Genomic DNA, 27,849 nt, shown 5'->3' with positions numbered 1-27,849 from the left:
TTTCTATGGGTAATTATAAGTGTTACATAAGGTGAAGAATGTGCTGGTAGGAGTAAATCATAGGGTTAGAATTCTTGAAGTAATGAAACTAGTATTCAAGATAAGACTAAGAAATAAAAAGAAAGTTAAAGTTGATGATGGGATAGACATCTTTGAAGGAAAAGGTGTAAGGATGAGATAGGACTAAAATTAAGGAATAAGTACAGCAGGTTGAAATGATACCAACAATACCAAAAATAGGAAAAGGGAAGTGGATAAGATGCAAAGGACAGGAAGAGAGCTCGATAGAGTCAGTTATAATGATGAGGATAAGGAGTGTCTAACCACTGCCCCTGTGTTAACACTACCTATGAGCGGTGAAAGATACACCATGTACTGTAACGCCTCCAGAGTTGGCCTAGGGTGTGTTTTGATGCGGAATGGAAAAGTAGTGACTTATGCTTCAAGGCAGCTAAAGAGGCATGAGCAGAACTATCCCACCCATGATTTGGAAATGGCGGCTGTAGTCTTTGCACTAAAAATCTGGAGACACTACCTGTATGGTGAAGTGTGCGAGATATACACCGACCATAAGAGTTTGAAGTACATCTTCCAACAGAGGGATTTAAACTTGAGACAGAGGAGATGGATGGAGCTTCTGGAAGACTATGATTGCCCCATCCAGTACCACTCTGGGAAGGCCAATGTAATGTGAGATGCTTTAAGTAGAAAATCTTACGCGGTTTGGCGCACATTTGTGAGAGAAGAGATCGTTGATTCAGCAGCTACATGAGTTGATGGATCAAGCTTTAATCCTAGATCTTTCGGATGAGGGTATTGTTGGCTCACTTTTGGTGAGGCCAGACTTGAGGGACAGAGTTAGAGTTTCCCAGCACAGAGACCAACAATTGATGAAGATTATAGAAAGAGTACAGCAAGGTGAAGGTGGTGAGTTCGGATTTGCCAATGATGGCGCCCTAGTGCAAGGTTCTAGGATATGTGTGCCCGATGTGGACAACCTCAGGAATGAAATCATGCGAGAGGCACACTACACACTGTACAGTGTCCACCCAGGTTCCACCAAGATGTACCATGATGTAAAAGATAGCTATTGGTGGAATGGCATGAAGAGAGACATCGCAGACTTTGTGTCCAAGTGCTTGACTTGTCAGAAGGTGAAGTTTGAACACCAGAGACCGTCAGGGAAGCTGCAAGAGCTCCCTATCCCAGAATGGAAGTGGGAAATGATTACTATGGATTTTGTGACTGGGTTGCCTCGTACCACGCTAGGATATGATTCGATATGGGTAATTGTAGACCGCTTGACCAAATCAGCTCACTTCTTACCTGTAAAGACTACATACTCTGTGGCACAGTATGCCCGGCTCTACATTCGAGAAATAGTCAGATTGCATGGAGTTAAGCTTCCATAATATCGGCAGAGGGCCCGATTCACTTCTCGGTTTTGGAGAAAGTTGCAGGAGGCACTTGGCACACAGTTGAACTTTAGTACGGCTTTTCACCCTCAGACAGACGGACAGTCCGAAAGGACAATCCAAACACTGGAAGACATGCTTCGCATGAGTGTTTTGAATTTTGGAGGTCAATGGGATGATCAGCTAGCTTTGGTGGAGTTTGCCTACAACAACAGTTATCACTCCAGCATAGGAATGGCACCCTATGAGGCACTATATGGAAGAAAGTGTAGGTCTCCTCTGTGTTGGACAGAAATGGGAAGCGAAGGTGCATGATGTAAACCTAGTGCAGTACACTTCAGAGATAGTTCCTTTAATCGAGCAGTAGCTTGACTTTCAAGATGGCAGAAGAGTTATGCAGACCCCAGACGGAGGGATGTGGAGTTTGCAGTGGGCGACTATGTATTCCTGAAGGTTTCTTCAATGAAGGGAGTCATGAGATTTGGAAAGAAGGGCAAGTTGGCACCTCGGTATATTGGACCTTTTGAGGTTACTGATAGAGTTGGAGCAGTTGCCTACCGGTTGGAGCTACCACCCAACCTCTCTCACGTTCATCCCGTGTTTCACATCTCCATGCTCAGGAAATACATTCCCGATCCTTCTCATGTACTGCAGCCGGATGTGATAGAGCTAAAAGAGAACTTGACATTTGAGGAGCAGCCTGTAGCCATAGTGGACTACCAAGTGAGACAGCTGAGATCAAAACAGATCCCTATGGTTAAGGTTTTGTGGAGGAGTCAGTCAGTGGAAGAGTGCACCTGGGAGTTAGAACGGGACATGCGTAGCAAGTACCCTTATCTGTTCAATGTATTATCCTGTGATTTATTCTGGCTTGTGTAATTTTCGAGGACGAATTTTACGTAAGAGGGAAGAATGTAACACCCCTGATTTTTTACATATTATTCTTGGGCTTCGTGTAGTTATCCTCACTTCGCGGAAATTCGACAGTTGTCGGGATGCGTGAATTTCGGCGAACAGACCAGGAAAAGTCTCGAATTGGATCGAGGTTTTGGCTACCCCACCATTGTCGGGCATCCCAGCGTTCGAAGTCGGAATCGGCAAAGGTAAACCCGAACCTTGCTTTTTCGTAATTTTCTAGTGCTTAAATAGGATTGAAAATCCATAAAATATTCGTGGTAGCTTAGAAAATTACAATTCTTTTTGCAATAGCTTAGTAATATTTCTAAGGACAGCGGGGCAGAGTTTTATAATTTTTAGAGCTTATTTGAGCAGTTTTTGCAAAAATGATCAATTATAAGGACTAAATTGAAATTTTACATATTGTGATGAATGATTGATTTGATTGGCCCAGGAGGGGCTGTGTGATGTGATTGAGTTGTGGATATATGGATTGTGGATATAGAAGTGTGTTTTGAGCCCTTTTGCAGGTTGGATAGGTCATAGGTATAGGGGAGACTCTGCCGGATTTTCGGCACGACTTAGGACGTATTGGGTCTTTTCTTGATTTGTATTGAGTCATTTGTATTAAATAATTGTAATATAATTGTCAGGTGAGCCGGGACAGCCTTCTTCCTCCGCCCGCCATACGGTGATTGCCGTCAAGTCTGTGAGTAAAATATTAATTTTAATTGTAATTTCGATATTATTATATGTTCAGCATGCCCATGCATCACTTATATGCATATATTTATGTAGTTAAACTCTAGGCACGATTTATGATGCATTGATAAATGTTAAAGTGCCATGATGTTGTTGTGGTAATTTGGAGCAGTGTGCGTGCGTTGGCGTGCGTGTGATGTGGTGTGGACTATGGATAGGACGGGGTAGTCACGGCTTGAGTAATTCGCTGGGACCCGATCCTTCGAGGGTAGTCACGGCTTGAGTAATTATTTGGGACCCTCGATTTGGTTATTAAGTGGAAGTCCGAGCTTGAGTAATTACCGGCACCAGGTTGGATTAAAGAGAGTATAGGGATCGGCTCCCATATGTTATGATTGATACTACAGGTGTGTGAGTGCTCCAAATTACCTTTTGATGTTATGATGTGAAAATGTTGTTGATGTTGCATTTCACTCTACGAGTGCATTAGTTTTAGATAGTTATAGAGATTATAGTTAAAATTGATATTTTACTCTCGAAGTCGAACGCTCACTCTGTTCAATATTTTTCAAACTCTGAGGAGGATTTTATTTTTGGTTAACTCGCTTTTCTACTTCGCAGTTGTTTATCAATATTTGTGTAATTTTATTTACTCCTAGAATTTCCGCATGTGTTAGAAGTATTTATTTGATTATGGTCTGTAATATTATTATCATGTTGGACCTGTAAACGTATAATGATATGTATGTTTGATGGATTGGATGAGGGAGCTGAGCTCCCATTTATTTTTATGAGGATATGAGTATGTGGAGGGTGAGCTGAGCTCCCCAATTGAGTATTTATTATGTTTACAGGTCGGGTGAGTCGAAAACTCCCCGTTGGAAAGTCCATTTTATGGCCGGACTCTGTCCGTTTGGTTTCTTGAAATTGGGCCCAAATGGGCCTTAGAGTTGGGTTAATGAACAGTTAGGCTTACTACGGGCCTCGGGGGCTTTAGGCTGGCCCAGGTCCTAGTGCCGGTCCGGCCCATAGGTTGGGTCGTGACACCATACAACCAACTTAAGACTTACAGTGTTAAGTGAAAAAATCTGGATACAAATACAAGATGAAAGTGAAGCAAGTCTAACAATCAAACACCACAATCAGCAAACTTAATTAGTAGACATTCTACTAAGTCCCTGACATATATATTATTCAAAAATTAAAAGTCATTTTACTATTAATAAATATTGAAATTATGAAGTACACCAGTTTTGGGCCTTTTGGCCATAGGAGATTTCTTCCACTGGATTCGGCTGCCCCTAGACAAGCTAAATTCCGCATATTCCACCCTACAGAGTCTCCAGTTAATTTGTAGTTTATTTACCATCAGGTGTCCTCCATGGAAAACAACCAACATGGTGTTGTAAACGTTAATTGAATCAACCACTGGTCATATGTGAGTTGAAAGAGTTTCAGAACTCACTAATTCTTAGCAAGCTGGTGGAGAGTGGCAGCAAGTTGAAGTTCCTCCAAGTCCAAAGACAGGACTATCGCATTACTTCATAAACACTTGAAGGAATAACCTGAGGACTTGGGAAGTATTAACTTGTAGAAGTACTTGGTTACACTTTGCTGATGCAAAGGAACGTACGTAACTAGCAAAACTGTAAAGGTTTCTTCTAATCACCGTTGGTAGAGGCCATTCTGTTGGATCTGTGTGAAGTTTACTTGAATATTTGGGATGTGGGAAATCTTGTGCCAATCCTCAACCATGTTGTTTCTCCATGTTTCATCCAGTCCGGAAAATGCATAGATAGATAGATACTGTAATCCTGTGAGATTTGCCATCCACTCTGGTAAAGACATCAAATTATCACACCTTTCAATTATGAGAGTTTGCAAAGCAGCAACATGTTGAAGCCCATTTGGAAGAGCCACCAATTCTGGAATACCAACCAAGCTAAGAGTGCGGAGGCTTTGAAGGCATTTCCATTGCTCATTGTTATCATTTTCATCTTCAGATGCAGTAGTACTCAACCTCGAGCAGTCAAAAATACTCACTTCTTGAAGAGAAGTGAAGCTTGGCAGAAGCTCCACTGGTGGAAATTCCAAATCCTCAATTTCCCAAATTGTCAAGCTTTTCAATTGAGACACAGCAGGGGAAAGTGAAGATGGATGAGAAGCAGAAGAGCTGGAACCTGAGACTGAAATTGTCAACTTCAGTATCTGCTCCAATGACCTCATGCTAGCCTTCTCCAATCTCAGTTTCTCAAGACATGGTAAAGGTGGAATTGAAGTCAGGTTACGGCAAGAATGAATCTCCAAGTCAGAAAGACAAGGAAATGGAAGCAGTTCTGCTGCGGATCTATTATCCCTGTTGCATCTCTGCCATCCCTTTAGATTTGGGCAATTTCTGAGTAAAAGATGCTTTAGGGAAGGGAAGAATAATGTGGATCCTTCTTCAGTATCTATGTACTCTAGATTAATTGATTCTTCAATTTCTAAAGCTTCAAGAGAAGGGACTACATCCAATGAAGGAAGACGTTGGATGTTTTTGCAGTTAAAGAAAGAAATGCCCACCAAATTTCTGAGGGAAGGAAACCAGCTTGGAGGTTTCATTCCTCTGTAATCCCACAACAGCAGCCTTCTCAGATTTGGGTGTGGCGTAGCTTCTCCAATGACATTTCCTCAATATCAACATTATTTTCACCATCATCAACATCATTTTCAAGTCGACTCAATCTAAACTCAAGTACAGAAGGTGTTGCTTCTCTTTCAAATTGGCAGCCTCAAAATCTGATGCTGATGCTCCATTTTTCACTGCATATCCCAAACTGATTCGCAGTGCTCCTCTCAAGTTGTTTAAGGCATGTAATTCATCAAGTCCACCAGTATGCTTGGAGACAGAACTATCTCTGGCAACTAGGAAATTTGATAATTTTTCGAGGCAAGTCAATCTCCTATCCCACGAGGCATATGAGTTAAGGAATAACATGATTCCAGGCTAAGATGCCTAAGATTTACCAACTTTTAACATCTTTTGGCAGTTGTTCAAGCGCCATGCACCCTATTAGTTTCAGCACTTGTAAATTTTGCAGTCCTGTAATAGACTCAGGTAGTACCTCGATCCTTTCATTACCAGAAAGATCAAGATACCTTAGAAGCTTCAGTTTATCAACAGAACTTGGCACTGTCTCAATGCCTGAATCATGTAGATCTAACACCCGTAAATATCTGAGTTTAGAAAAAATCAAATGGCATTGGTCTTTTTGGATTTTACCCCATTTTGATCCATTTGGTAGAAGCAATGACCTTGCCTTGCTTGCTTTAAGCAAGGAAGGTAAAATTTCCCATGTTGAGTCTGAATTGGAAGCAATTGATATATAGCGAGTTCTTTCATCAACATATGCTAAATTTGAATCTAATAAAGCACTTTCTCGTCCACTCACCAATGCAGCAAGATCATGCATCAAATCATGCATTTTACAAGATTCTATGTTGCCCCAAATGTCCTTTTCAACTTCTTGAAAAAAAGACATTGAAAGAAGATCCATGAAGTATGCAAGACCAATCTCTTCAAAGCATTGGGAAGGATGTGGTAATATGATATATCCTTGTGCCATCCAAAGATGTATCAATGTTTGTACATTAATTCTGTAATCTTTTGGAAATAATCTACAATAGGCAAAGCAACGCTTCAAATGTAAGTGGAGATGATTATAACTCAATTTAAGAATTGGTAAAATATTACTTCCATGTTGATCTACTTTTGCTAGTTCCTTATTTTTGAAAGACAACCATTCAGATTCGGTACTCTTAAAATACAGTAGAGCTCCGATCGCTCTAATGGCTAGAGGAACCCCCACACATTTTGCTACAATCTCCTTTCCAATTGCCTCATGACTCGGGCTCAGCGCTTGCCCTTGTTTAAATGCCATTTGTTTAAACAATAACCAGGACTCAGTTTCAGATAAGCCCTGCAATTCATATATTGAAATTGAGCGTGTTATCTCGGCAACCCTCTTCAGACGCGTAGTTATTATTACTCTACTTCCTCTCGCACCACCTACTAATAAATCCTTTAGACGAAACCATTTAGCAGGATTCTCATTCCATACGTCATCCAACACAATTAAATACTTTTTCCCAATAATACTTTCATGAAGGGTGTTTTTCAATGTATCCATCTCAAGATTACTACATCTCTCACCAGTGACAGATTCTATAAGCTTTTCAACAATGAGTTTCACATCAAAATTATCAGAAACACAAACCCATAATTTAAGATCAAACTGTGTTTTAACTTTCTGATCATTGTATACAAGTTGAGCTAATGTTGTCTTTCCTAATCCTCCAATCCCAACTATTGAAATCACTGACACATTCTCTTCAAAGTAGGAACCACACAAAAGCTCTAAAATGTTGTTCTTGTCTTCTTCTCTACCAACAACTACTTGTGGTAAAGAAGAATGAGTTTGCTCCCTTTCCCTTCTCATTTCAGATGTCTCTTCTCGACGTTCCTGTAAATGGAACTTCTTAAGACAAGCTATCTCATCAAATCTATCCCTAATCTCTTTAATCTTGTGACCCATTTTGAAATCATAAACAAGCTGATTTGAATGTGAAAAGAAACGGCGTACCTTCTTCTCAATTCTATCACCAGACATCACTTGCCTCCGAAGAGTCTCTGTGTAAAAATCATCTAACAGGTCATCTGCATCGTATAAAGCTTCTCTCAACATGCTAAGCCATTCTTGAACTTGAATACTCACCGAAGACTGATCCTCTGCATCAAGAAGCACTGCTTTGATCGTGGAAACTGTTTTCCTGAGCTTCTCAATCTCATCCTTGACTCCCCACAACAAACCAATCTCCTCGAGGCCACGAGAACTCAACTTTCTGATAATTTCCTCTGCAATGATGAAGAGGATTGCTTCTGCCATTTCTTCTTAGTGAGTGGGAAAATAATTACTCCAGAATTCTCCCTTCGAAAAGTTCTAGATTACTACAACTACAATATGTTATTGTTTGCCTAATATCTACCGAAAGTTGTTGCACGGTAAAAGAAAAGAAAAGAAAAGGAGGGAAATAAAGGAAGCATCTAGAATAAATAGATGTGGGGTTCATGGAAGTTTAAAGCCCAGGATTGGATCACGTGTGGTTCCTGGGCTTGAGGAGGCCCAGCAACAGGGCCTGTGGAGTGATTCTTGAGCTTGAGGAGGCCTAGGGCCTGTGAAGAAGGACCTGCTGGTTAAGATGCAATTGGTTGAAGATCAACTATGAGCAATGTCGTGATATCCATTCCGCCATCCTCGTTGTATCTTCAGACTACTAAGTGGCCAAGCCAAGTTGGCCACTGTAGAACTAAGCTTGGGGAATTTTAAACAGAAAAAAAGAGAGGGGCTCGAGGCTTTCTTGTCAGAACAGGGGGTTTTCAACAGTGACTGAGACTCAAGAACACGATTTCTTTGGCCAAATCCTACCGTTTTCGACCAAAATCTCTTTCTCACTGTTTGTTTCCTCTAAATTGCGGCAGCTCCTGGCTTTGTAAACCAACCATTTTGCTTCAAGTAGCTGTTGGAATTAAAAAGAAAGTGTATATATATATAAACAAATTTTCTGTAGTCAAAAATTGTGGCCACCGTTTTTCTGTGGAACACAATATGAGTCGGCAAGCCTTCCATTGCCCATAAACACGGGGAAGGCTTGCGTGGACAAAGATAGGTTGATTACGATCATACGATACTCACCATAATAAATAATTATATTTTAAAATTTTTCAAAAGAGAGCTTTGAAGAGCTAAGGGAGAGTTAGAGTTTGGTGTGAATTAGTTTAGGATTTTTTTTTCCCTAGATTTTAGAGGGAGTATCGCTTCAATGGCTAGCTTAAACATTAGGCAAAAATAGCAAGGCTTTTATTCTTATATAAGTATATACAAATTATTATGAGAAATATTAAACGGTGATTATTTAAAATGTTATTATAATATTTGTATGAACTATTATTTTTTAATCGTGAAAAAAATAATTTATTATCATCCATGATGTAGAAAAGTATTTGGTTGAGTCACGTTAAAAATTGTATCTCTTTCATTCTTCTATTGAAATATTTATATTTGACTCAATCTGAAATTTCACAACAAATGACATCAAAGTCAAAAGCCTAGGAGGGATGAGTTCAAAGTCCAGTTTATAGAAAAATTCAAAAGATGACAAGCAATTCATCACACTCCATGGTAGAGAAGTTTGATAGGAAAATAAATTTCACTTTTTAGGAAAGAAGAGTGAAGGATCTTCTTATCTAATAAGGTTCGACAAAGATGTTGAAGGGAAAGAAGAAAGAAAGTTTAGAAGAATGTCTTATGCAGACTGAGAGGAGCTTAAGGAGAGATGCGTAAGCACAATACAACTTTGCGTCACTAATAATATTGTGAATAATGTTACTGATAAAAATTATACTATGAATAATTAGGATAAATTAGAAAAGTTTTATATTTCTAAAAGTTTATACAAAAAGTTGCACTTAAAGCAAAAGTTGTATTGATTGCAAATAGCAGAGGAATGACAACATGGGGGAGCATTTAAATGAGTTCAATAGGATTTTAAATTAATTGCCAAAAGTTGATATAAAGCTTCTTTTGTTACTCCTCCACTTATATGAAATTTTTAAGTGGAGAATTATTAAAATATATATATATATATATATATATATATATATAGGAGAGCAAGTGGGTATGTGAAGAAAAACGAAGAAAAACAAATTAGTTGTAGTAAAAAATTATGGCCACCGTTTTTGGTGGCACACAGTATAATTTGGATAGCCTTCTATTGACTACAAATATGAGGAAGTCTATTTCTTTGGTATAGAGCTTGGTTAAGAAAGGTGTAGCTTTGAAGATATAGGGAAGAGCTAGAGCTCTAATTTTGAGAGTGAAATTTACTCTTTGGATATTTATAAGCATTGAGTTGGTTTAGTTAGTAAAACTTATTTAGTGTTCCTATTAAATTTCAAGAGTTGAAGTTTTACCAACCATCTCTTTTGGTAAGCATTTTTTAAACTCTATTATAATTATTCAAACAAATTGGTAGTATATCTTAACTCTGAGCTGGGAGCCTCTAAAATATATATATATATATATATATATATATATATATATATATATATATATATAAGTAACCCCAATATTAATTTTATAATTATTTTATTTGATTATGTGGAAGTCTATCCAATTTTAATTTAAGAAATGTAGTAATGATATATTGGATATATTTATTTTAATTTCTAATCATATGTATATATATTATTTTATAGTTTTTTTTTCTAAATTTTTATTATTTTATTTAATTAAATTATTATACATTTTTATTCTCATACTATTTTAAAAATAAAAAAATATTAATATTTTTATAAAATCAAGTGCTTACAACCGTATTAACAACTTAAGTGGTTAATAGAGATATAATTTCAACTCTTAATAGCATAGCAGTCCAAGCATTATAGGTCAAATAGATCTGAATATAATACTGACTCATTCAATTATCTCCACTTAACATCAACAATTTTAATTTAATTTTGTCTATTTTTCACTCAAACGGTTAATTATGCTTTGAAATTTATATACGGAAATTTTACAAATTAATAAAATTTTCCTAATTATATCAATGAATTCATCATAATATATTTCATTTACTATGCAATTTGTATTAATAAAAAGTCAAAATTTTTAAAATATAAAAAAAAATAAATTTTATATAATTAAGAGTGAGGATATATATACACTAATTAAAAATACTGAACAATATCTCCATACTACTATTTACATAGAACATGTTCCTTTAAATATGAAACGCAAATATATTATTTTCTTTATAAAAGGAAAATAACGAATATAATTCTTATCCAAATCCAAGAAAAGTGAAGCATTTATCTTGTGGTGAGGCCATTATTATATATTTCCAAAAGTAAATTAAAGCAATATTCTGCAGAAGCTTTTGCTTCAAGAAGCTTATTAAAGAAACAGAAGTTTAACCTTTTTTATTTTTATTTTTATTTTCCACATGAAATATGTTTTTGTGTTGAACAAATCCCAATTTGTACAAAAGGAATTTAACATCTTATGTTTACATGCTTTTCAATCTTCAACTATACGTATTATGTGATTATTGACATTAATAAAAGTAAGATAAATTAATAATCTTCAACGCTTCAAGTTTCTCTATTTTAAAAAATAATAATAATAATAATAATAATAACGTTCTTTATTTTTATATTAACGTGATAATTTTTAATATTAAAATTTTTTATTAATAATTATGATTGAATAATGTATATAAATATTTTTTTAAAGTAAAATAAAATAAAGTAATAAAAGAAATGGTATAAAAGACTTTCTCAACATCGATGACAACAACATTATCAAGATGCCCTTGGCATTTTGTAACTTTTTATTGCTTTCTTTCAAGAATCACTTCTAGGCATAAAATAATTGCTTGATTCCTTAAAAATGTGTATAATATTGTTCACAAATATATATATATATATATATATATATATATATATATATATATATATATATATATATATTTTTTAAATATACAAAGCCTAGCCACAATTTATTAAAAGGAGGGTACAGCTTAGTGAAGCCTGTTTGTGGACTTCAACTTTTTGTTATGATTTTTATCGTGGCAAATAGGAATCGTGTGGTGTTATTACTACTTAAAATGGCTTAGTTTTTTTTTTTTTAATGAACAAAAAATTTTTCATTAATCAACTTTTCTGAGCATTCCGAGAAAGCATTTTCCCGGAGACGAATGGAGACTTACAACTATAATTATTTCCTCCAAATTTGTAAAGGCAAATGTAGAACTATTGATTATATACTGTACCAATACTTGTGTAGTTTAATTCAAAATTTGAATAAAACAGAGAATAAGAAGTTTAAATCAACTCTTGAACGGCTAATCACTAGATTACTTAAGCAGAAGAGATGCAGGGTATCTCCAGGAGGAAACATTAGTTTCCAGAGACACGAAATCAGAGGAATAAAGGGTTTTGATTTTCACATCATTTCTGATTGCCGAATGCTACAGAAAAATGCTGACTTGGCAAATATGTGGATGCATCTAATATTTAACTCAATCTCATACAAAAACAAATTTCATAATCATTAATTCCATTATTGCCCACCTCAGCAACTCATTCAAGCATGTCCTTTGATTTGTTGCCATGATAAACCTCCTTAATTATCATAATATTGTTTACATTAATTCAGAAACCACTGTTTTATTTCACAATAAAACTATAACAGAAAGATTTCACTCTGCTTATACAAGGTTAAGAAAAGACAACAAAATAAAGGAATGATCAAACCCATTACTTACTTGATTCTGATTGATCATGAGCTTAAAGAAATTACAGAAGGCAGTATAAACAAGACTTGAGATCAACGCCTTATGAAACCAACTACAACCTGTAACATTAGCTGACCTATGCTAATCCTCATTTCTATCGTCTCCTTGCATTTTTCCACAACGCAAGCCGAGCCGAGCAACTACTGGACAAAAATTTGAGCAATATAAATTTAACTAAGTAAATGGAAATAGTGGCACTGATGTTGGGGCAAGACTTGACTATCAGGCGGGAAAGACATTACAATTGGGGGAGCTCTACTTTGGTTTGCCTTTCGGTAATTGTGTAAGCTTCTCACACTCTTTCATTTTGAGCACTTACAGGAAATATATATTAAAAAAACGTACAAAAAGAAGAGTCTATATGTTTTAAATCAATAGTTTTAACATGAAAGATTTGCCTATAATTGAATCGAGAAAATATGAATACTATCATGTTGCAATACAATAAAAGAATATATTGATAAAGTGGAAGAGAATTTTCAATAAGTTATGATATAATATAAATCTAATTGAGAAAAAAAAAAGTGAATCTACATACTACATCTCATGCATTTGTCATTTTATTCTGGCAAAACATACCTTATTATTATTATTTTTGGGAGTACAAATATCATCTTGCTTCTTTTGCACTATAACTCTCTGGGGATCACGCATTGAGCTCTTGGTGAAGCAACAGCTTTGATTAGCCTGTGAATCATACTAGGGCTTTCACCACATGGATAAATGCTCTACTTTTCTCAGCTTCAGAATTGAATTAATGTTTGAAATCTTGGTTACACCTGAACAGAAGACAAAAAGCATCAACCTAAATCGCACCACAATATTGCCATGCACCAATGGTGAGACTAATGCTTTTGAAGAATGTTCCGGGAATGAGCACACCGTGGAAATCATCAAAACGATGAAATGAGAACACGTGCAAATATATTTTATGCAACATAATAGACCCTGGAAGGCTAAAAGGTGTGGTGTTAACAAGATAAATCATTCACAGGCCTGCACCCTGCCAGAAGCTAGAATGAAAGAACCCCCAATGGCAACTCATAATTTTCTACATTATAGACCACATTTACAGAATCTAAAGTATCTTCCCAGACGAGATACAGTGCAAAAAAGGCCATTCTTCTTGGTGCCACATTCATCAATTAGAAAAGAGGATAAGGGGACAAAATAACTCCCAGCGCTAGCTTCCCAAAATTATATATAGTTGCTTGTGCCATTAGTACCACAAATCCAACTATTGCAAAACATTTCTTATTAAGTGTCATTTAAGACCCAAATATTCTTTAAGGTGTACCCCAATGCTCTTCAGCAGAAATCGGTTTACTTTTCCACCAGTTTTCATGTTCTCTGGTCACTTAGTCTTGGATGGCTGTCTCCTTTGATGGTTTCATCTTTCAGGATAATGCTTACAACATATCTTATGCCAACAAATTGATTTACAGTCTTGTCAACACCACCATCATTAGTAAAATTAAGGGGTTTCAAAGGCATGAGTTTTCAGATTCCCAACTTTCTTTCTTGATTTCTTAGTTCTGAATGGAATCTGATTTGCAATCATGTTAAGTAGATCTTCCATCATATTGACCAGGACTCCCAGACTCATAACTCTCACTACTAACAGATTTTCTAGTGGACTTCTAGTCCCTATCAGGACTTTCAGGTTTCCAGCGATCCAGCTCACTAATTTCTTCAATGGATTTGTATCTTGAATCATTATCAAACACATATCTTCTATTACATGGATCCATGTAACTGAACCCGTGATTTTTTGCTGCTTTCAAACTCTCCTCATGAGAAATTGTTTCATTACTTTCTCTGCTCGAATGGCGGCTTCGGCTCAGGGGACAATCCATTGGATTTCTTTTCAGGTGAGATTTTCCTATTTCAGTTTCCTCACTGTAAGACTTCTCTTTCAACCTCTTTGCCGTTATCCCCTCATCATCTGAAATCTCTTGTTGAATTTGCCTCAATTGTCTCCTTTTATAACTGTGATGTCTTTCCTTGTCAAACCGCTCATCACTGGAATCAGCATCTTTTGTCCTGTACCTATCACCCCATTGGTCATCTGGGGACTTTGAGAAATAGCTATTGTTTCCTGAGCTCTTCCTTTTGGGATTATCATGTCTGCCTTTGTCCTTGTCTTTGTCTCTGCGTGACAACTCTTCCATGGAACCAATACAAATAGTTAAATCTCCATGATCATCTGTGGACCTTACTTTGCTGTGGTGTCTTGAGCTTCTCCCCCTGTGACTATGGCGTTTTTCTCTACCTCTGTTTCTATCCAACTTATATCCATCCACTGCATGAGACACATTCTTCCTGTCTCTACTATCATCCTGCAGTGTCTCTTTTTCCCAAAGTTCTGAGCTTTTAGTGTGGGCATAGTGTGTTAGTCCTTTTATGCTCCCATCAGACCAATCATTGGAATCAGCCTCATGGATAGTCTGCCTGCTCTCCCCACCAGACTGATCAGTGGAGCATTCTGACAATTTAACAGGGTCTTTTGACCTTTGGCTCACATGACGATGATACTTGTTTCGTTTTCGGTCCAAGCTAATGTCCCTATCTGACCAACCTCCATCAGAATTAGAATCATGACTTCTGTGATCATCATCTGCCCACCTATACCAGCAAGTGCCTTCTTGAACTCTATCTTCATCATCACTGCTTTTAACAGAACAAGGGAACCGGTGATATATGTGCCTGGGCCTAGATCTTCTAGCAAGAAGCCTGAATAAAAAATTAGAAAACTATTAGCAGAGAGAAAGAATGAAAATAGCAGAACACTAATGCATAACCATTTGTAGGAATATGCATGCTTTTGCATGTGCCTCAAAGACTAAAGTGGAAAAAGTGGGAAGAAAGCAAAAATAAACAACTTTCTCAATATAATCTACAATGCAGACAGACCATAGCAAATCTTGCTTTGCATTAAGAGATTATACAACTCTAAAAGCATGTATAATTTTAGAATCTCGAAACAGAAACCCAAGAACACACCATAGTAAATCTTGTGTTTGCATTAAGGGATCATACAACTCTAAAAGCACATATAATTTTAGAACCCAAAAAAAAACCACCAAGAATCAAATAAAACCACTGCATATGCACTTTAAACAACATAAAAGAAATCTATAAATCCATATACATCAATCGAACTATGGTAATGTTATCCCAAAAAAATTAGAAGATTTAACTGAAAATCTTGGAAATACAATTCAGTATTTCACAATTTTGGAATCATAATTTTTGTTCAAGAACATGGTATAAATCGATTACTACTGTAAATTCCACTACTATACATTGATCACAATTATAAAATCCAATATTACATGTTGATACACTGCTAGAACTAAAAGTATATACCTGTCTGTATCAGTTGGTATTGTCTTGCTAGGCATCCTCATATGCTCAAACTTTTCTTTGTCCATCTCTTTCCCGCATGCAGATTCATCAGAGTAACCAAATAGAGCAGCCATCTCTTTCACCCAATATCTAGGTGGTGGTTTATCCCAATCAGCCCACTCATAGTCCCCACCTGGATTACGGAAGCAGTGGATAAAATTGCAAGCCATTCCATGAGAACATGTCTGATAAGAAACAGGAACAAAAATCATTAATACAGGTAAACCAAAAAATATAACAATATCATAAACAAAACTACGTGTCCAATTATTAGGAAATTATTAACTTTTTTTTTGGTACGGGAAGTTCTATAGTTATCTAAAAGAAATTGTGGACCTTATGTATTCAAACTAAGAGAAGCAAAGTGGAAACTTCACATCAACTGATAAAGAGGATATGCCTCACTAAGATATAAGAGAGAGAAGCAGCACATTTTACTATACCTTGAGCCTTGACTTCATATGCTCTCCGCATATGGCAACCTTCCATCTCGTCACATTGACAAATTCACATTGTACCTGTTAAGAATCATGTGGTACATGCCTGATCAAAAAATACATTACCTAGGAAAAAAAATTACTACTAGTACAAGCCAGGAAATCAATTGACCACTTTGAAAGAAACATGAAACAAATATAGCTAAATTTTGAAACACTATAAATGTGTATCTGCACAACTAAATTTTGAAGATCAAATTTGGTGATGCTTTTCAAAACTGATTTGAAGATTTCCCAAAAAGTAATTCAGGGAAAGCTGGGGGCTGCAAGGACAAATCGCAAAAGAACTGCACAGCAGCACCAAACACATTCTGCACTGCACTCCTGCTTTTGAAAACAAAGTAGACCATCCAATAAAAACATCATGTCATTTATTTATGTTATTTGCACAGCCCTATGCATAAGCATAAGGAAGTGATTTTTATATCAAATCATATCAAGTATCAAATAAGTGCATTATTGAGATGCTAAAAATGGAATGGCCCCAATGTTAACCAAGATCCCTCTTCCTAAGCTCATCTTTCCAAAGAATTCAGCATTTTTTGTCAAATCTGAAAATTCCGCACCCAGATTTATCGGAAAAAAAAAAAAAGTGCAGAGATCTAGATATCCAATATAGAAGATGGGATAGAACTGGTGCAATACCCTCCAACGCATAAAAATATGTTCATAAACTTGTGTAAGAAAACAATCCATAGTTGCCAACAAATCAGCTAAATAGGGCTTACTACAACTTTGCAAGTTAAAGCTAGAAAAGTACTTGCTCGAATTTGTAGGATATTTAGCACCTGTTTTCCGGCAAAGTAGCGGCCATTGATAGAATGATAAGCAAGTACAGCTGAATCCAACGATTTATATTGCACATAAACATTCCCTCGCAAGTGGAATGAACTATTCTTACACACCTGCCATGAACATGACTCATCATTCCAGAAGAAGAAGAAGATCAAACATGCATCACAAACATGAGCTCATGTTAAAAGAAAAAAATAATAATAAAAAAATACTTAATATTATCTTGGATGACGCGAGGCAGGTCTTCAAACTTGTTTCTAGTTTTCCTATTTTTAATTAGGGTTAGTTACATAAGTTTTCTACTTTATCTAGAATTTAGTTCTTCCTATTTTATTTAGATTTCCTATTGTACTTTTGACTCAGTGCGAAGTATTATGAGGAGCTTAAAGTCCCACTTAGTTTAGGATTTCTATTATAATTTGGATTCTTTAATTCCTATTTAGTTTTGATTTGTTATTACTAGTTTATTTAAGACTCTAAAATATTATTCCTAATTAGTTTAAGTCTTTTAAAATATTTTTCTACTTAGATTAGGATTTAGAAATCTATAAATACCCATTATATTTTCATTATGCACAAGTTTTCAGATTTATTTAATGGATTTTTCTTCTTCATAAAACTGGTTTTGCTTTATTTTTCCTTAGACTTTAAATTAAGTTTTGTTATTTTAAAGTCTTGGATTAGTTCTTTTTTTATTTTCAAAGATTGGATAGTGTGTCAATCCTTTTCCGCGCTACACACTGCGTCAAGTGGTATCAAAATAGAGATTTTACCCTCATTACGATGGCCAATGATGGTGATGGCTGTAGCAATCAATCTCGTGACAGTGATCAGGGGTTACACACTGTTTATTGAGCAATTGAAGAGCAGATAAACGTTATAAAGCAATTAAGAATGGATATATGGCGTCAATTTCAAAAGATTCACATCTTATTGGGAGTTCGTGGTGTTGAGTAGAGAGATCATAAATTGAATCAAGCCAATGGAGTTAACCACAAGGAAGTGGTGTTTCAAGTATTGTGTACTTCACTAGAAACAAAGAATATGAAGATGGAAGCAAATCTTGTTGAGACATTAAAGTGCGTTAAAGACTTGGAGCAAGAACAAAGAGATCAACTTGAATCAGAAAAAAAAAAAAATCCGAAGTTAAAGACCATAAGCTTAAAGAATTTGAATTTTGAAGAATTTGAAACTTTGGTTGTATTGCCTTTCGCCATGGTGGATGATGATGAGCTTGAATTGAAATTTCTTGATCAATCTATCATAGAGGACAAAGTTGAAACTCACAAGGAAGAAAGAGGAGAATTAGACATGTCAATGCAACTTGAAGAACAACCAATCACGAAAGAATCAATGGAGATTAAAAATTTATATAACCCTTTAACTCTCATTATCTAGGTTGAATTTTTTGTCCAGATGTTTCTATAGATGCAAATGACAACATGAAATTTTTGAAATCAATTTTGTTCAAGCCAATCTTTTTGATACCATTAAAAAAAAAAGATATGGTATGATCTTCCAATAGAGAATTTAATTCATCAATACTTTAAAATTCGAGACTGAATTTATGTGAAATGGAGGAGAATGGCGTTGGAGATTGTCGTTCCATTATTATCTAAGCTAGAAATTAACTCAAGGTCAAGTTTCTTTTTTCAAGTGTTAATGAATGACACGATGCAAAGTATTATGAGGAGCTTAAAGTCCCACTTTGTTAAGGATTTCTATTATAATTTGAATTCTTTAATTCCTATTTGATTTGTTATTCCTAGTTTATCTAAGACTTTAAAATATTATTTCTAATTAGTTTAGGTTCTTTAAATTATTTTTCTACTTAGATTAGGATTTAAAACTCTATAAATACCTATTATTTTTTCATTATATACAAGTTTTCATATTTATTAAATGGAGTTTTCTTTTTCATAAAGTTGTCTTTGCTTTATTTTTACCTAGACTTTAGATTAAGTCTTGTTATTTTAAGGTATTGGATCAGATCTTGTTTTATTTTCAAGGGTTTGATCTTGTGTCGATCCTTTTTCGTGCTACATGCTGCATCAACTTTAGTTTATCCAAAATTCCTAAATAGTAGATCTATTTCCCTATTGGGTTTAGGAGTCTAGAATCTATAAATACTACTAATTTCTATGTAATTTTAGAGTTTTAGAGATTTGATTAATAAAAATTATGCTGAAATTTTCACTCTCTGTGTGTGAGTATATTTATTTCAGCTTCACGCTGCGTCATTGGATTAGTTTGAACAGGTTGAGATGAGAGGGAGCACAGATAGAGGAATCAGCCATATATTTTCTTTTGAAAAGTGAAATACTATCATATTATTTGGCCTCATATTCTTCCTTTTATTTATTTATTTATTTATTTTTTTGTTTTGATCCAAAAACCTTTGAGTAACAGGATGTTAAAAGAAGTAAATAAATAACAAGTTTCTCAATGACAAAGAAAAGAATATTCTAAATGTGTGAAGAACATGTTATATAATTCAGAGGCTAGAAAAAAGAATAGACTGCAATTAGCAACCTTGAAATTCACTATTTCCCCATACTTCAAGAACTCTGTGTGCACATCCTCATAAAATTCTTTATAACAGTGCTCAACCTCTTCATCCGTATACTGAAAGAGAAACATGACAAATCAAGAGCAATTTTTCCGTTATAGACATGCAAATATACTACAACGGAAAAAGAAGATGATGAATATTGCAACTAAAGATTTTCAAAATGAAAATAGTGATAAATAGAAAATGCACTTCAAGATTGTTCAGAAAGAAGAGAGGATAAGCAAATGCAAAGTACAAGATGACTGAAGTTACCAAGACATCAGACTTATGAAGCCCTAATTATTGATATATTTTACAAGTTTGATAGTTAAGTTAAATTAATTTAAGGCTGCATTCGGATAGGTGTGAATTTGAAATGATAAAGTATTTCAATTTGATATTATGTTGAAATTTTATAATTTTTCTCGTGGAATACAAAACCAAATCCTCATTCATTTTTAATGCACACCTATCCAAATGTAGCCTGTGATGATTTTTACATTTTTGCTGTACTTATTACATATCATAAACGCTTATCCTGTATTCATTATTTAAGTGAAGAACATATAACACAAGTAAGCTCTTTTAGCTTTCCATTTTCTAAGACACATTCTAAAGTCTCTAAAGATTTCAACTGCATACACATACAAATTGGTTATGCTGCCTTCAATTGGTATCCTTGAAAAGCAATAACTGTCATCAAGAACACAGCTTCGCTGCCCCAGACATGCCCAATCAAGCACTAATGGTTAAGGAGTCAAAACTCATAGTGAAATTAACATCCTAATACAACTACCAACTAATTCCTTAGCCAAAAAAAAAAATCTCAAATTTGAAATATAAACTGGAAAATTGGCAGCTAAAAACTATAAGACATGCTAATAAAAAGAAAGTCAAAATAGACAAGATCTCATTAATTGCAACACATTATAAAGGCACACTTACCAGTCACCACATGTCAAATCTAATATAAGATACAGGAAACAGGAGAATAGTAAATAGAAAAGGAAACACAAGATAACTATACAGAAGTAATATGTAGTATCAATTACATCACTGATAGGGATTAACGAAATTAAAATAAACAAGATAAAGTTATTCAGTGATAACCAATCCCATTTCCAGCAAGTAGGATACAGAATAGCAAAAATCTTTTCTTCAACCAACTATGCCCAATATCATAGACCTCCATCAAAGTAAATCTTATGAGGACCCTCTGACTTCAACTTATGTCAAGCACAACAATAATAATCTTAAAGAAGAGTTAAGGTGGAAAAAAAACAATACAATCAAGGGTTAAAATGAATGTATGATATGACAACATCATCAGCTACAAGAAAGACTAAAAAGTATGCAAAAGTTCCAAAGAAAGTCAAAATTAAAATATCAAGGATAAGATTAAGCCAAATATGCAACTTAAGCCATTGGAAATCTGAAAAAGGAGAACATGCAACTCAAGCTAATACAAGAAGCATTTGCAATTTACAATGACATGGACTCCTAAGGCATAATGTCCTAAAGCAAATACTAGAGGCATTTCCCTACAAGCAGAAAATGTAATAAATGCTTTCTCTCATCAAGTAACACACAAAAATAAAAGAATATTATTTCAATGATTCTTCCACATTGCAGAAGTTTAAAAGAATTGATATCAGGATACGAGACACATGAAGGCAGCATGTAACAGACCTCGAGGCCCTCATCTTGTTCCCAAGGAAGGCCGGGACCATTATACATGTTCTTCATGAGTAATGTACATGCTTTATCAGGGTAAAAATGAACTCTGCTGCAGCGCTGGCCGAACCGACAAGCTCCAGTCTTTAAATGGAAAGGACAATGAGCTTTATCCTGCCAAAATAAAGCTGAGAGATTAGACATGATGATCCCTTATAATACTGAAGGTAGCCACATGTCAATTCATAGAGAATTAGAAACAAAAGCATGAATCAAGGTTACTGTGATTAGGGCTGAGCAGAATTCGGTTCAAACCGAAAAACCGAATCAAACTGAGTCAATTCGGTTCAATCGGTTCAGTTTTAAAATTAAATTGGTTCGGTTCGGTTCGGTTCGGTTTTATATTTTAAAAATTTTGGTTATTTCGGTTCGGTTCGGTTTTGAAGAGAAAAAAATCAGTTAAACCGAACCGAACCGAATAGTAATTTATATAGTCAAATCAAACTAAATCGAACCGAATCAATTTTTGAATTGATTTATTTTTATGAAAAATTTATGAATTATATTTAATTTTATATATATTAATTGTTTAATTTCATTGATTAATGGTTATTAGGTTCCAACCAAAGTTAAAATTAGACCAAATAACTTGAAAATCAAGTCTAAATTAAAAAATCAATAAAAAATCAAACCAATCGGTTTAAACCGAACCGAACCAAAATAGAGCGGTTCGGTTCGATTCGGTTTTTCACCCATTTCGGTTCGGTTCGGTTCGATTTCTAAAATTTACGGTTCGATTTTTATAATTTAATTCGGTTCGGTTCGAATACTCATCCCTAACTGTGATAAGTTAACTAACAAAAAAGCATACCTGTTCAGTTCCAAAATTAGGTATTTGTTGAGCAACATTATCAAGCATTTGTTCCACTGAAGTCTTTGATGCATTTTGGTACTCAGCAAAAGCTTCAGACTGTGGAGGAAGAGGATTTGATGTAGGTCTATCAGAATCCTGCAAAGCAAAGGATGCTATCAGCGACAACCAAAACAATAGGGGAAAAAAGATAAAAGTAGAAACTATTATAATCTAAGCTGAAGATAGATGTTGCTTTACCTCACTTCTGTTCTGTTGATCTGCACTCTTCTTCGATACCCTGACCCTTTTCTTCCGAACAATTATCTCATTTCCTTGCCAGATAATTTCTGCAGGCCCCTCTTCTACATATTCCCAATTGTCATCCTCATTACCCTCATTATCCTTTTCAACCTGCCAGATGGGAAAAAATAGGTATTTAAATAGAAAGCATTAATCGTAACACCAAAATACTCCCACTCCATTTTTCCCCCCTTTCATGGGCACCAACCACAAATATTTGTATTGATAGTTGAAATGATGAAACAAAGTGGCATAGTTAAGAAAGCCTGTAAAAATTAATGAACTGAAGAAAAGAAAATACAAAATAAGTCATTCAAATCATATAGTTGGATGATCTTGACAAGCACAAATTTCTTTTTTCTTTTTTTTTTTAAAAAAAAGATGAAATAAGAAAAATAAAAACCAAAAATAAATAAATAAATTTTTGGAATATCACTTGTGGGAACAAGTCCCACATTGATAATGTACAAGGAAGTAAAGGGCATATAAGTGTTGGCAAACTAAACAAAATAGCTTAGGCCAATTTGGTGATGGGGAGCCCAATTCATCATGTAGCCTGCCAGTTTGATATTCACACTTCTAGGTCCATAACTCTCAACATAAATAAAAGAAAGAGGATAAGGCATCCCAAATGAAGACACAAAATCATCAATCTCTAATATTATGCCACACTTTTTGAGCAAGAAAACAGAGCTAAAACTTTAGGTTAACTTTTCCTCCCCACAATTGCAGGCATGTTGCAGCCTCATGCTAACATTTCCCATAACTACTCTTAGGGCCTGTTTGGCATTGCTGTTAGCTGTTGAGAAAATCACTTTTTTAAATAGACTAGTTATAAAGTATTAAAAAATAATTTAAAATTAAATTTAATAAGTTTTAGTCATAAGAACACTCAAATAATAAAACAGTTTTTTTTTTCAAATAGTTTTTTTCAACAACATCTAAAATGGCACTTTTATTTAGAAAAGCAGTTTCAGCCCTTCAAATGCAATGCCAAACAGGCACTTAAACCTTAGAAAACACGGATACAAAGAGATACCACAGAACAGACAGTGAATTTATCACATCAACCCAGAGGAAGAAATATTTTCCTGCTTTCTGTAACTTTTCTGACAAGTAAGTATAGCCCAATCAAAATATCTCAAATCCCAGGGTTCAGTCCATAAGGGTAAACTAATGTGTAGAAGTATAAAACAAGATAGATTTTAGTGATTGTAGCACAATAATTCTACCCTATTCCCTTTTCACTCAATTATCCCAACTTTCAGCAATTACATACCAAGCATGCAATTAGTTTGGCGTATTAAAATGAATTCTGTTGACATATTTTCTTTCTTCTCCCCACATATCAAAACAAGGTTTTAAAAGCAGTCAATGTGTATCATAGATTCGAAAAAAATAATATATTTGATTTTAAGACTAATAAGATACAATGTAGCACACACATAGGCCTGTTTTGCCCATGACAAGACCAGATGACGCCCTTAACGGCAATATTTTTATATGAGATGGACCAATATAGCAAGGCTTCCAGCAGTTTTCTTCTTAAGTCATTTTGCCCTCTTTTAAAGGTAAATTCATAAGAACAACAGCCACATCCATTCCATTATAGAAATACAATGCAAAAACAAGTTTCTTCACTTCACCCCTCTTGCACTTTCCCACCAAACAACAGAATACAACACTTCCACACCCTAACGCCCCCTAAAAAAAGGTATAAAAAGAAGTGCAGTTACTCAAAACTAGTCATAGTTACTCTTTTAGCATTAAAGCCAGAAATTCCACTCATATTCTCCTTCCTTCAGATTTCCTCATAAAGACAGGAACCAAAGAAAGCAAAAATTTCGGGAGACAAGTAAATAATTGTAGAGAAGCTACAAAGTTGCCACGACCAGACCGACTTTCTCGGCAACCAAACAAATGTCAGAACCGAAACAGATGATACAAGTACTAAAATTCAAACTTTCTCATTGACCAACCACAGATGGAATTCACAATAAACTGAGAAAATTCAAAAATACATACGCATATAATATTAGTAAATATAAGGAATAAAAATACCAGTAATCTGTTGGACTCTTCCTCTTCTTCCAAGGCCATCCTCCTTTCCTCTTCTTCTTCCTCCTCCTTTCTCTTCCTTTCCATTTCTTCCAGCCACTTCCTCTCTCTCTCCTTGAATTCCTTCCTCTCCCTCTCCATTCTCCGTCTCTCCTCTTCCTCCATCTCCTTCTCTCTCCTCTGCTCCTCCGGATCATTCAGTTTCCTCTCCTCTTCTTCCCTCTCCTTCTCCGCCATCTCCCTCCTCACTTGCTTCCTCTTCATCTTCTTTATCGCCTTCCTCTTCTCTTTCCTGCTCATCACCTTCGATTTCTCCTCTTTCCCTCCCTCTCCTCCTCCTCCTCCTCCTCCTCCTCTGCCTTCCTCTTCTTCCTCCTCTTCTTTACCAATCGGTTCTGCCATCATCTATTTGGTTCCACGAAACCTATTGCTATGTTCTCCGGTAGTACTATTCTAGCTATTCCAATTGGATCTGTGTCTCTGTGATGATCAGCTGCTGTGTACAAAAACCCATTTTGGTTTACGCAGAAACGACCTCGTATTAGTTGGGTATACTTGTGAGATACGGAGACGATGATGCTCGAAACGACGTCGTAGAGTTTTGTTTTTTTATTTTTTTAGCTCTGAGAAATGGAGTATATCATATGCGACGCGATAACTGAAATCGGTGGAAATTAAAATATATTTATAAAGTAAAATATATATAAATAATTAAATACTATAAAGTATAATTAATTTAATATTAACGAGATTTTTTTAATTAAAAAAATATATATAGCATAAAATATATAGTAAATAAAAATAACATAAAATATTAAATTATAAAAATTTTTATTAGCAAAAAAAATTATAATGAAAAATTTATAATAAATATAAATATTATATCATTATATTTTTTTTATTATTATATGACTTCATAATATAAATTATATGATTTAAAGAAATAAAAATCATTTCGTGTTAAATTTTACCAAATCCTTACATAAAATTTATAGATTAAAAAGTCAAAAAAATTGTAAACCCCACATAGTTAGATTATATATAGTATGATAGCACAAGGTTAAAAAATAACCATTAAAAATAAAAAATAACAAATAGGCAAAATATATATTAAAATTGTTTAATTAAAATTTTACATAAAAATTAAGAAATAAAATAATTTTTTAATTTAAATTACATAAAAGAAAAATAACTAAATGAGAGAAAAGATAAAGAAATAATTTATATTATACTCATAGAATGAGAGGAAGAGCAAAATAAAATAATATTAATGTATAAGTATAAAGTTTGAATCATTAGTTTTTAATTTAAATTTTTACTTGACAATTAAATAATTTTGATGCTTTAATATAAATCACAATAAATAAATTATAAATTATTAGGTATTAATGAAAAAATTTAAGAGGCCAATTAACAAAAAATTAAAATTTACTGTACATATTTAATATTTTTCTATAAAAATTTGAAGGGACCAATAAAAAAAAAAATTTACTGAAAAAAATATTTTTCATAATTTTCCTAATTTTTATTTTTTTTAATAGAGTGAACATTTTTCTGGAAACTCTAGAATATGAATAATGGAAAGTGGAAAGTTACTTATCAAACTCAACGTGTAGCCATCAAAATAGAAATTAAACCATTGATCCAATGATTAATTTTGCGTACGTTGATTGAATTTCAGCTCCATCTTTACTCACCTAATCAGTAATTATCACATGCGTCACCTCTTGCGTAACATGAGTCACTGGAAACCTTGAACTTCACTAGTTCCAAAGTATTCCAATCCTCTGCTGGCCATTCTTGTATATATGTGTGGGGCAGTGAGTTCTCATTTATAATAAAGCTGGAGAAGAAAACAGAGAGTACCATGGCAGAAGAAGTGAAGCTCTTCAGGAACTGGTCAAGCCCATATGGTTTGAGAGTGTTGTGGGCACTAAAACTGAAGGGTATTGAGTATGAAGAAGTACTTGAAGATCTTTCCAACAAGAGTCCTTTGCTTCTGCAGTATAATCCTGTTTACAAGAAGATCCCTGTACTTGTTCATAATGAAAAACCCATCTGTGAATCTGTTCTCATTCTTGAATACCTGGACGAGACTTGGAAACAAAATCCACTGCTTCCTGAAGATCCTTACCAACGAGCTAAGGCTCGCTTCTGGGCTAAGTTCAGTGATGAGAAGGTAATATTATCATTGCCCCATTACTTTTCAATACGTCGGTTAACAATTTTAGTAGCTCAATTATTTTACTAATGTTTAACTATTTGGTGTTATAATTAACTGTTTATATAGTTGTTTTGATAAAAATAATTATTAAATATAAAAATAATAATTAAATTCTAATTAAAACGCTCTCTCAACTTCTAAAAGTTAAGATGATTAACTTTTTATAAACTACTCTCTTAATCTCTAAACACTAGTGTCACCAATTAAGTAACTTTTTATAAACCACTCATTTTCATATATCACCCGTTAACTATTAAATATTAGTAGTAGTGTTTTGACTATAATAAAAATACTAAACGCTATCATTTTCATTGTAAGTAAATAAATATTATATCTTAAATTTATCATAAGCTGAGTTATTTTCCAATTAAATACACTTATTATATCATTTCTTTTTTTTTTTTTCCTTGAGGCAGATCTTGCCAACAATTAGATTTGTTGCTCTCACAAAGCAAGGAAAAGAACAGGAAGAAGCAATTCTTTCAATCATAGAGAGCTTGAAATATTTGGAAGAAGAGCTAAAAGGAAAGAAATTCTTTGGAGGAGAGACCATTGGACTAGCAGATCTTGCATTGGGTTGGATTGCTTATTATATGGATGTACTTGAGGAGGTAATTGGTATAAAAGTGATAGACCAAGAAAAATTCCCATTATTAGTGGCATGGATCCAAGAATTCTCAAATATCCCGGTGATCAAGAAAAGTTGGCCTCCAAGAGACAAACTCTATGATAGGTATGTTGGCTTTCGTAGGGCTGCCCTTGGAGAAGAAACACCAAAATGAACCCATGCAATATGGAAATTCCAATAGAATTGTATTAATATTATGAAATACTTATCAAGAATAAACACATCCTTTAGGGGTGATTGTGTATTATTTGCTATGGAGGGTGATTTCTTATTGATTTGTCCCAAATAAGGCCATCAATCCTTATCTTTAATTTCGTCTTGTGAAGCAGCTATGGAGAAAACTTATCAGGGACAGGGTAGAGATAGAGGGTACATACTCCCTATTCACAAGATCCTTAACACCAATTTGAAGCCAATATGTATTGTTTATATGATCATGTAGTTGATGTTTGCA

General features: G+C 34.5%; 2 protein-coding genes and 1 pseudogene across 2 annotated transcripts; 1 reads left to right on the top strand and 2 right to left on the bottom strand.

Moving 5' to 3' along the window:
- Positions 1-5,733: 5,733 nt before the first annotated feature.
- LOC131182275 (putative disease resistance protein RGA3) lies at positions 5,734-8,032 on the bottom strand (annotated as a pseudogene).
- A 4,809-nt stretch (positions 8,033-12,841) lies between these two features.
- On the bottom strand, positions 12,842-25,048 carry LOC110662064 (zinc finger CCCH domain-containing protein 5). Its single transcript, XM_021820936.2, has 9 exons — positions 24,547-25,048; positions 22,444-22,596; positions 22,204-22,341; positions 21,348-21,506; positions 19,640-19,732; positions 17,101-17,217; positions 16,259-16,333; positions 15,777-16,000; positions 12,842-15,140 (listed from the first exon to the last, which is right to left on the bottom strand). Exons 1-9 carry the CDS (start codon positions 24,946-24,948, stop codon positions 14,048-14,050), a joined length of 2,454 nt encoding a protein of 817 aa, XP_021676628.2. The 5' UTR covers positions 24,949-25,048; the 3' UTR covers positions 12,842-14,047.
- A 1,282-nt stretch (positions 25,049-26,330) lies between these two features.
- Positions 26,331-27,642, top strand: LOC110662065 (probable glutathione S-transferase). The gene is made up of 2 exons (XM_021820937.2): positions 26,331-26,722; positions 27,184-27,642. The coding sequence occupies exons 1-2, from the start codon at positions 26,411-26,413 to the stop codon at positions 27,547-27,549; spliced, it is 678 nt and encodes a 225-aa protein (XP_021676629.2). The 5' UTR covers positions 26,331-26,410; the 3' UTR covers positions 27,550-27,642.
- Positions 27,643-27,849: the final 207 nt, after the last annotated feature.

Source organism: Hevea brasiliensis, chromosome 8 (genome assembly GCF_030052815.1).
Source record: "Hevea brasiliensis isolate MT/VB/25A 57/8 chromosome 8, ASM3005281v1, whole genome shotgun sequence".
NCBI lineage: Eukaryota > Viridiplantae > Streptophyta > Magnoliopsida > Malpighiales > Euphorbiaceae > Hevea > Hevea brasiliensis.
Note: the sequence above shows the minus strand (reverse complement) of the source record. Positions and strands in the feature narration are given on the sequence as shown.